This window comes from Equus quagga, chromosome 1 (genome assembly GCF_021613505.1).
Source record: "Equus quagga isolate Etosha38 chromosome 1, UCLA_HA_Equagga_1.0, whole genome shotgun sequence".
Taxonomy (NCBI): Eukaryota; Metazoa; Chordata; class Mammalia; order Perissodactyla; family Equidae; genus Equus; species Equus quagga.
The window spans coordinates 175,108,684-175,119,423 of NC_060267.1; the positions used below are offsets into that span (position 1 = coordinate 175,108,684).

Genomic DNA, 10,740 nt, shown 5'->3' on the forward strand with positions numbered 1-10,740 from the left:
CTTCCTGTTTTCCTCCTTTCTGGGCAGTGAGACCAAGGTTGACTGCCTGGGACATGGAAGGACAGTGCTGACAGCACCCTGACCCCTAGGCACCTGATGTGCTGCTTCATGCTGGGTTGACTTCTTTTGGAACCTATGCTGCAAGGCTGCTCACTCCAGGCATCCCTTTGAGGCACATTTAGATCTTTCGCTGCTTCTTCCCTTTTCCCTTCACTATCTCATCTTTTTTTTTTTGGTAAAAAATACATAACATAAAATTTACCAGCTTAGCCATTTTTAAGTGTTCAGTACTGTTAACTACATGCACACTATTAAGCAACAGATTGATAGGTCTGTTTTATATATATAATCTAGTTGTATTCATAAAAATCAAATTAATATGCATATTTAATTTTCAAATCTTTTAACTGTAAATAAGCTCATATGTCATGTTTATTTATTTCTCAACAGAAATCAAGAGATTACAATGACAATTAAGGTAAAGCTCTGAGCAAGATTAGATGAAAGCCTAACTAAGGGGAAGTGATGAAACTTTTCTCTTGGTTTCATGAAAAACATAGATAGACCTGCCAAGGTCTTATATAATTTTAATATGCTACATCTATGTGACCAAATTCTCAGCAGCATTTCCTCAACTCCCCCCCACCCTTTTTTTGAGGAAGATTAGCCCTGAGCTAACATCTGCTGCCAATCCTCCTCTTTTTGCTGAGGGAGACTGGCCCTGAGCGCACATCCGTACTCATCTTCCTCTATTTGACATGTGGGACACCTCCCACAGCATGGCTTACCAAGCAGTGCCATGTCCACACCTGGGATCCGAACCAGCGAACCCCAGGCTGCCAAAGCAGAACATGTGCACTAATCGCTGTGCCCCTGGGCTGGCCCCTACATCCCCCTTTTTAAAGCATTCCCAGATGATTACACGAGACAGAAAAGGAAAATTGTCTCTGAAAATTAAACTGAAAAAAATTAACTAAAATGTAAAAAGATTTAGTTTTTTTCCTGACTTACTGTTGCTCTCTGCTTAGATATAAAACATACAAATTTGTGTTTTACTTTACAACATAGATGCAGTTGAAGACACGTCAACTGTTGAGACATTACCCCCTTTAATTCCTATGATGGTGCCCCGAAGGCCAACTGGAACTGAAAAGTTCTCTCTCACATTTACAACACGGTCAAAGAGACGGAATTCTGCATCCCGATCAGGAATGACGCCATGCTGCTGTTCTAAAGGCTGAAGAGAAGAAAGCTTTAATTTTTATTATCAATTCTAGTTTAAAAAAGTTTGGCTACTAACATATTGAAAACATTTTGTTCCTTCTATACTTTCAAAATAAAAACAACTGTGAATTCTTGGATAGGAAACTTACTCTATACAGCAAATGGGGCTTTACTGTCACTCGCACCTTCTTATTATTCTTTCTTTGCTGAGAAAAGAAAGTTTTAAAAATATTTAAAAAATATTAAATCATAAAATTATTATTCAGTACTTGAACATATCTGAATTTTAAAAAGCCAAATAAAATGATTACTTTTAAGAATAACTGACGTTCTTTAGATGCAGCAAGGAGCAACAAATTCTCACTTAAAAATTTTTTTAAAGTAAATTTATTTTGTTGAAGAATAAGACATATAAAAGTGCAAAATTGTAAGCATACAGTCTGATGAATTTTTACAGTATGAGAATATCTACATATAACCACACCCAGTTGAAGAAAGAGAACATTACTAAGCACAAGATAAAAATTTCCTCCCAGGGGCTAGCTGCGTGGTCAAGTGGTTAAAGTTCTGTGCGCTCTGCTTCAACGGCCCAGGTTTGCGGGTGCAGATCCTGGGCACAGACCTACTCCACTCAAGGGCCACACTGTGGAGGCATCCCACATACAAAGTAGAGGAAGACTGGCACAGATGTTAGCTCAGGGCCAATCTTCCTCACAAAAAATAAAAGGAATTCCCTCCCAGTTACTAACCTTCCCAAAAGTAACCTTATGTCTAACACAAAAGATTAGATTTGTCTGTTTTGAACTTTCTGTAAATGCTATCCTGTTCAAATGCTTTTTTACCCTGAAAAGAATTGTATACAATAGTCAACAAAAATTTATATTAAAGGAAAAAAAGGTATAAAGGATTGACCTATGTCAATATGGTGGGTTTTTATGGCTACTTATAAAAATTAAGGTGGCATTCATTTAACAAGTCCTTGCTTTTGGAATCTATTGTGAAATTGGCTTTGATCTTGGAATATTTTGATTATCTAAACAATGCTGGAAGCGTTTTCTCCTATCTTTGCTATTTGTTAATTCTGAGAACTCACACTTAAGCATCAGCTTCCTTCCATCTGTAAGATGGAAATAATATTACCTGTTCTACCTAATAAAAATATGAGAATAATTTACATCCACTGCAATCCATAACTAGCATTCACGTTAAATTTTTTCAGAAAGTGAATTCTTACCTAAGAAGAAAAATGGCAGCAGTTTACTTATATGGCAGTCACCTATCTTTAGAACATGGCTTATGGAAATAAGTACAAAAGGGCATAAAACAGCCCCAACCTACTGAGCCCATAAACTATGGAGTTCATGATTTATACATTGTAAAATGCTCAAGCTTTAAACAGAGTCTATTTTCTTTTATGATAGAGACATTTCATTTATTCTTTTAACAGATATTTACTGAGTTCCATTTATGTGCTATGTATTGATCTGGGTGCTGGAGATAAAACAGTGAATTTTTTTTTATTCTAGTTGAGAGAGACATACAAGAAACAAAATAAGGAAAATATATAACATGTTTGAAGGTAAAAAGCATAGAGGAAAATAAAGCAGGTAAGGAAGATCAGCAGTGGGGGAGAGACTGCAATTTTAAACAGAGTGAACAGGGAAGACCATAGTGACCAGCTGTCTATGTTCCAGCCCACAGCAGACTAGACAGACCAACAGAGCACAATTGGTGCCCACTGACAACAGCAAGAAGAAGAAAGAATATGAGAAGAGATCTAAAGTAATTTTAAAAAGCAGACACAAGAACTGTTACTGGGGTATTGCATATGAAAAAACAACCCTGTGAGCTCTAATACATCCCTAGGCATTGTTACATTATAGCATTGATTAGAGGATATGGCACTCAAACCTGATTCATTAGGCAAATTAACAAACCAGGGAATTTCACAAGAGGCCCCAACCCAGAGCTACTAAATGAGAAGTTCTGGGGCCTGGTTACTCAAAATGCGCTCACCTGGGAGCTTGCTAGAAATGCAGAATCTCAAGCCTCATCCTAGACCTACTGAATCACAATCTGTATTTTAACAAGATCCCCCAGTGATCTGTTGGCAACTCAAGTTTGAGAAGTACTGCTCTAGAGGTAGAATCCAGAGTGTGTTTTTTTTTAAAAAGCTTTATCAGTAACCTTTTTCTTTTTTGAGGAAGATTAGCCCATAGCTAACATTTACTGCCAATCCTCCTCCTTTTTTTTGCTGAGGAAGACTGACCCTGAGCTAACACCCATGCCCATCTTCCTCTATTTTATGTGGGATGCCTGCCACAGCATGGCTTGACAAGCGGTGTGTAGGTCCACACCTGGGATCTGAACTGGCAAACCCCAGGCTGCTGAAGCGGAATGTGTGAATTTAACCACTGCGCCACTGGGCTGGCCCCCTCTCTTAGTAATTTTGATAATTAACTGGGCTTGGGAACCACTTCCAATGAGAAAACTACTGATACTTTTAATGATGACTGTGTATTATAAAGAAAAGTTTAAACTATGTTCAGAACTTTGTGCTTATCTTTTAGTTTTTCCTCCTTCTTTTATTACCCTAATAACATTATAACACTAAGAGGAAAAGAAAATCACTCATAACTGCTCCTCCTTGATGCATTAACAGTCTTTTAAAAAATTCCTGTCTTATCTATATGCACACATTTAAAAATTGTAATCAAACTAATAGACTACAAGCTTGTATATGTATCTTCTCTTTATAAGTAAGTGGAAATGTGTAAAACATTTTAGAAAGCTCTGTATCCAAACGGGTTAAACTAAAATTTGGGGGCTTAAAGTTGCAAACTTTTGTTAAGTGGAAACATTTCAAAAACAATGCTAGACAAATAGATTTTACTCTACATTGAAAGACAATTAAAAAGAACCATAATTTTCTATCCTCAGCAGAATATCAATGACCTTTCAAAAACATCAAACTCTTGGCACTGAGCCTTATATTTTTTCCTAAAAAGAAAGAGTCATCTAGCGGTGATTTTCCAGACTCTATTCATAGCTCTTGAATGTGTGATAACAGAATTCAAATAATAATAGCTAAGCAATATTAGGCATTAATAATAATAGCTAGGCATTATTAGCAGGAGTTTACATGTATTAACTCAGTTAATCTTCTTGATGACCCCATGAGGTAGGTATTATTCTACTCTCATTTTACCAATGAGGAAATGGAGGCATGGAAAGGTCAACTATCTTGCCTAAGATAGAAGGTACTGAAAGAGGGATGAGGGAAGATGACTTCAGAGCCCAGACCTCAACTTACTCTGCTACTAGCTCAAATAAGACAATGCTGTGTTAGTAAAGCGGTATCATTTTAATAAAAAGGGAAATGTGTGAAAAATAAAATTGAAAGTTAAAAAAAGGAATATAATCAATCCATTTTCTATGACATCAAGACAGGGAATCAGAAATAGATAAAATAGTTAAGCCTACACAGAACATTATTGCTTTTTAAAATCAAGACATAAAAAAATAGGATAGATTGAGTGGGATTTCAAAAATACTTAGTAACTGAATGAGTTTGTGAGTGGAAAAGTATATTTGAGAATGGTTCTGTAAAAGTGAATTAAATAAAATTTTTATATTCTATAAAAAGATGAATTGTATCTTTAAAGAACTCAGAATAGGAAGGAATAGGGAATTAACTTTATTTCTCAATCACAAACTTTCTATTTTGACTAGATTCACAAAATATTGTTAAAATTAGAAACACTATAAGGACATAAACTTTAAATGCTATGCCTTCTGTATATTGAAGTGCATTTATATTTATTCAGATAAACTTACTAATGGACCCTGGAAATGACTAGAAAATTTTTTAAAATTAAAGGATAGTATAATCTCCATTTTATTTACTTTTTTGCTGAGGAAGATGTGCCCTGAGCTAACATCTGTTTTCAATCTTCCTCCCTTCTTGAGTGAGGAAGATTAGACCTGAGCTAAAATCTGTGCCAATTTTCCTCTGTTTTATGTGGGTTGTTGGCACACCATGGCTGATGAGTGGTGTAGGTCCATGGCCAGGATCTGAACCTGTGAACCTGCGCTGCTGAAGTGGAGTGTGCTGAATTTAACCACTAGGTTATGGGGCTGGCCCCCAAAATTATAGGATAATTTGACATGAATCAGAATCACTGAGTATATGTTTTATTTGGTTGAAATACAAATAAATTATTTGTAGAATAACATATAGTCCATTTAACTTCAAATATCATCAATAATCTTGGTTACTGAAAATAAGTACCTTGCACTTTTCAACTTCTTCTTCGATTTTCTCGACAATAGCTGCATCCAGAATTTGTAAATCACAAGAAGAACGAGACAACGTACTGACAGGATGTCCCTTTAGCCATGTAATAATTTCTTGAACTTTCTCAGCACTACATTAAAAAAACAATAATTTTTTCATATTGATTAAAAGCTTCAGAGGGTTTACATAAAAGAAATGAGGGCTGTGAATTATAAAAGCATTAAATGTAGAATAATTAATCACTACACTTAATTGGGACTATTTATAAATCTAATATAAATACAGCCATGTTACTTCTCAGTAATAAAAAAATCACAAAAATTAGTTTAAGAGTACTTTACTGATGTAAATAAAATAAAAAATTACATTAAGATCTTAAAGCCAAGAGAAAACAATACAAAACCCTCTCCAAAAAAGTAATATAAATTCTTGATAAACCAGTTGCTATACCTTTCACTAGAACCACTAAGTTGAACTATGGGCAATAAATACAACAAATTTTGCTTACCCATTCTCGTTTTCTCCAGGCCAAATGTCATCTTCATAGAACACATCCTCTTGGCTATTTTTGGCTATATAACAAAATAATTCTGGAGCTCTAGCCAAACAAACAACGAAAATATTGCTTTAAAAAATATATATGGCTAACTTAACATAAATTTCCTGTCAAATAATTATGGATCCTAAGGGGACACATAAAATACACTGAGAACTGATTATTATATACAGAGTATTAGTAAGGGATAGAGACTAAAAGATTTGAAAGTATTCATGGGCCTTCAAAAAACTAAGAAGCTGAGGGAGAAATGAATAAACTGTAATGAACTTCCATTACTTATAAACTTTAATTACTGACTATCCTTCTGAGATCATAATGGCAGGTGATAAATGAACAAAAATAATATCTACACGTTCACTTTCTAATTTTCACAACAAAGCTGTAGCACTCCACAACAGAGCAAGTGAAATACACTAAAAGTTTCTTTTGACATTCCTCAAAACTTCATTGCTCCCTGAATAGTGCAGGACTTTCAAATACACATAGTAGACTACAGATGCTTATTTTTGCCCCGTTCCCTACCCACTAAAAGAACAGTAAAGTATAAAAAAGGGTATAGACTTAGAAAGACAGGTGAAGAGAGAAGCAGAGAATCTGACAGAATATATGAGTTGTCAACAAAATTTTAGAAATTGGAAACTGGATGGATAAGAGTTAACTAATTTGACAAAGAGGAATAAGTTGCACCTTAAGCCACCAGTGTGAGAAGTCAACAAGAAGCAACTTGAACTGTAGAAGTCCGCGAAAGCTCAGGAATTATGGGCTCCAGGTACATTTTAACGCTGTAGTATTGGGTGAAGTTTAATAGGCTTTTGGTCAAAAATTTGTATAACAAGCAGTTAGACAGTCATGTGGTTACTTTCCGCCCCAGCATAAGACCTGCAGTTTATCCTCTGGAGAGGTTGAATAGGGGCTGCTCCAGCCTTGGGTATACGAGGCAAAGGGATTTGGGTGGGTGGGTGGGGTGTGAGGAGAGGATAGGTGTCATACTGAAGACGGGATTAATGAAAGTGTAACTACTATGCAATGTGCCACTAGGAAGCAGGCTGGCAAGTATAACATCTTTAGCAAGCTGACTCTGAGATGGAGATACGCATTCAGGAAGTTTATCAGCAAGTACTTGTGGAATCAACACCTGTGGAAGGGAAGAAAAAAGGGAAGGAAACAGAATTGGGCACAGGGAGAAGTTGGGCTGTGATTTATTCTTTTTTTTTTAATGCTTTTTTTTTTTTTAAGATTTTATTTTTTCCTTTTTCTCCCCAAAGCCCCCTGGTACATAGTTGTATATTCTTTGTTGTGGGTTCTTCTAGTTGTGGCATGTGGGACGCTGCCTCAGCGTGGTCTGATGAGCAGTGCCATGTCCGCACCCAGGATTCCAACCAACGAAACACTGGGCTGCCTGCAGCGGAGCGCGCGAACTTAACCACTCGGCCACGGGGCCAGCCCCTGTGATTTATTCTTAATGAACTCGTTGGCCAGTCCCACAGAGATCTCAAACTAGACTTGTCCTGAACTGGGGCAATCAGTGTGGCTGGGCCTTTAAACCTTGCTGATCAGGTATTAGGTCTGTGGCTGTTGTGGGAAGGAGGCATCACTTCAGGTGAAGCGGTTCTCTCCTGCCAGGTAATTCCTGAAAAGGACTCACAGCTGAGGGCTGTCAGACAGCAGTAGTCCTGCCGCCAAGGGAATAGGTCCTTCAGTCCTGCAGGGAGATCTGGGGGAGTGTATCACAGTATCTGCTACGTCATGAGACCCCCTTTCCCTGGTTAATTAACAGAACACTGGATGTCAGTTTTGTCTCCCACATCTGTCCTCCAAGCAAAAGGCTGGAGGATACCTGTCTGGGAAAACTAGCCAGCCAAAGAGAAAAGATATACATATACGTAGTGATATTTAAAGGTCCTCTGCAGCAATAGACAAATCCCACCTGACAAGCCCCATCAAAGCAAACTAAACTCCTGATTATCATTGTTTTTTTTTTTTTTTCCCTTTTTCTCCCCAACCCCCCCGGTACATAGTTGCATATTCTTCGTTGTGGGTCCCTCTAGCTGTGGCATGTGGGATGCTGCCCCAGCGTGGTTTGATGAGCAGTGCCATGTCCGCGCCCAGGACCTGAACCAACGAAACACTGGGCCACCTGCAGCGGAGCGCGCGAACTTAACCACTCGGCCAAGGGGCCAGCCCCAGTGGTTTTCTTTTTTTTTAAAGATTTTCCTTTTCCTTTTCCTTCCCAAAGCTCCTGGGTACCCAGTTGTATATTTTAGTTGTGGGTCCTTCTAGTTGCAGCATGTGGGATGCCACCTCAGCATGGCTTGATGAGCAGTGCCAAGTCCGCGCCCAGGATCTGAACCAGGGAACCCTGGGCTGCTGAAGTGGAGCACGCGAACCTAATCACTCTGCCAGGGGGCTGGCCCCCAAGTCAGCGTTTCACTGCCTCACTCTTAAATATAATTGGATACCAAAGAACTACCAGACAAGTGAAAAAAAATCTTTAACGTGAAAGGAGAGATCAAATCAAACAGAAAAAGAAATCAATTTGGAGAAAATAAAAAATATAGAGAACAGAAAAAAAATCTAGAATTACTGTCTTCAGAGAAATAAAATAAGATATTCATTCATTATAAAACAAGATGCTATGAAAAAGGAATACCAGAGAATAAGGACACACTTTTAGAAATAAAAAATGATTAAATCAAATAGAAATTTAAAAATGGTAGAAAATAAGATAAAGTGGAAGAAATCTCCCACAGACTAGGAGTATAATGATATAGAAAACAAATGAGAAAAGAGAAGAAAAGTAAGAGGATTAATCCAGAAGGTCTAACATTTAACTAACAGGAGTCCCAGAAAAAGACAGCAGGAAAAAATGGTAAAGAGGAAATTATGAAAAAAATAATATAAGAAAGTTTCTCAGAATGGAAGGGCATCAATTTCAAGTCTGAAATGGCTGAACAGCAAAAGGAAAGAAAAAAGAGCCATACTAAGGCACACATCATCCCATTATTAAACAGCACTGGTAAAAGGAAGACTAAAAAGATTTCAGAAAATGAAAATAGGTCACACAAAGATTCAGAATCAGAATGGCACAGGACTTTTTAACAGCAGATTTAAATCAAATTTAAATACAGATTTAATCAAAACTTGTGATAAAACTGTAGTGTGAGGGGAAACATGTATGTGTGCAGGGAGGTGAGCCAACGGGGAATGGGGTCAGTGGAAGAGAGCTAAAGCTTCATCTTTCACGGTAGGAAATCAATGCATAGGAAAAGTGGAAAAATCAAGGAAAAGTAGTCTAAATAAGATGTTTTAAAGAAATATGGAAGTGAATAGAAGAAATCATCTAAATTTTCTGATGGTAATATGGGAGTGCATTGTGTTCTCCTCCTAAAAAGATATACTGAAGTTCCTAAGTGCTAGTACCTCAGAACGTGACTTTATTTGGAAATATAGTTTTTATAGAAGAAACAAATTACAATGAGGTCATTAGGATGGATCCTAATCCAGTATGACTGGTTTTCCTTATAAAAAGGGGAAATTTGGACACAGAGACAGACATACACAGAGGAAAGAGGATGTGAAGACACACAGGGAGAACACCACGTGAAGATGAAGGATGCGCACGAAGCCAAGAAACAGACGCATAAGGCTACAAAAATATAGGAGAGAGGTATGGAACAGTTCCTTCCCTAGCACCTCAGAGGAAGCATGGCCCTGCCACACCTTGATTTTGGACTTTCAGTCTTCAGAACTGGGAGACAATAAATCACTGCTGTTTTAAACCAACCAGTATGTGGTACTTTGTTCTCCTAGGAAACTAACACAGGGATCCTCGAATATGAGAAGATTAGAAACCAGTGGATCAATGGAAAGAACATTCAACTGTGAACCAGAAGTAAAGATCCTTCCTATAAATCTTTGTTATGGAATAACTAAGTTAACCTTGGTACTCAGTTTTCTCATTTTTATAATGAGGAGTTGACACTTGTTGATCTCGTAGACCATTTTTCAGCAATAAAATTCAGTAATTCTAGGATAGTAATCTACTGTCTGGCAGCATTTTAAGATTCAGGAAAATCCACTACTCCCAGAGTTGTACTGTTTATCCACACTAATTTCCTTACTACTGACACAGACATGCAGAGCAGTAAATAATTTTGACAGCAAGTTAAGGAAAATTTTAACTAAAAGGAGGTCAATTCTCATCATAGTTTTTCATTTCAAATAACATAAGTACAGTATTTTTCTACTCTATTTAAGCTAATGGCTATGATGCTCTGTGACACAAAATTAGGTTTATATGTATCACGTCACATTTTACTAAAGAAACATCTTTCCTCTAAAACTGATATCAGAAAGGCAAAATAAACAGTTACTACGTTCCTACGTTTTTGGATGCCTGGTAGGATCTTGTTAGACACTCACCTCTCTAAGTACTCGGCAAGAAGTTGTTCTGCTGCAGATGAATACATCCATTCACTTCCAACTTTCTTAGTATATCCAGGTACCTCCTCATTTTTTTTGTTGAATTTGAGATTCAAACCCACATTTGCTTTATGGTCTCCATGAGGGCTGAATTTAAACCACACACACACACACACAAAAGTTTTAAATTTGTGTCTATGTCAAACAATAAAAAGTTTTGCTTTCAACTCTTAGAAAA

General features: G+C 37.2%; 1 protein-coding gene across 1 annotated transcript in view; it reads right to left on the reverse strand.

Annotated features, from left to right (window-relative positions):
- Positions 1 to 10,740, reverse strand: part of XRN1 (5'-3' exoribonuclease 1) — a 113,494-nt gene that overhangs the window by 33,380 nt on the left and 69,374 nt on the right. Inside the window, 5 exon segments of the mRNA XM_046681041.1 lie at positions 1,105 to 1,237; positions 1,374 to 1,430; positions 5,516 to 5,651; positions 6,030 to 6,119; positions 10,503 to 10,697. Coding sequence (XP_046536997.1) covers positions 1,105 to 1,237; positions 1,374 to 1,430; positions 5,516 to 5,651; positions 6,030 to 6,119; positions 10,503 to 10,697 — 611 coding nt within the window.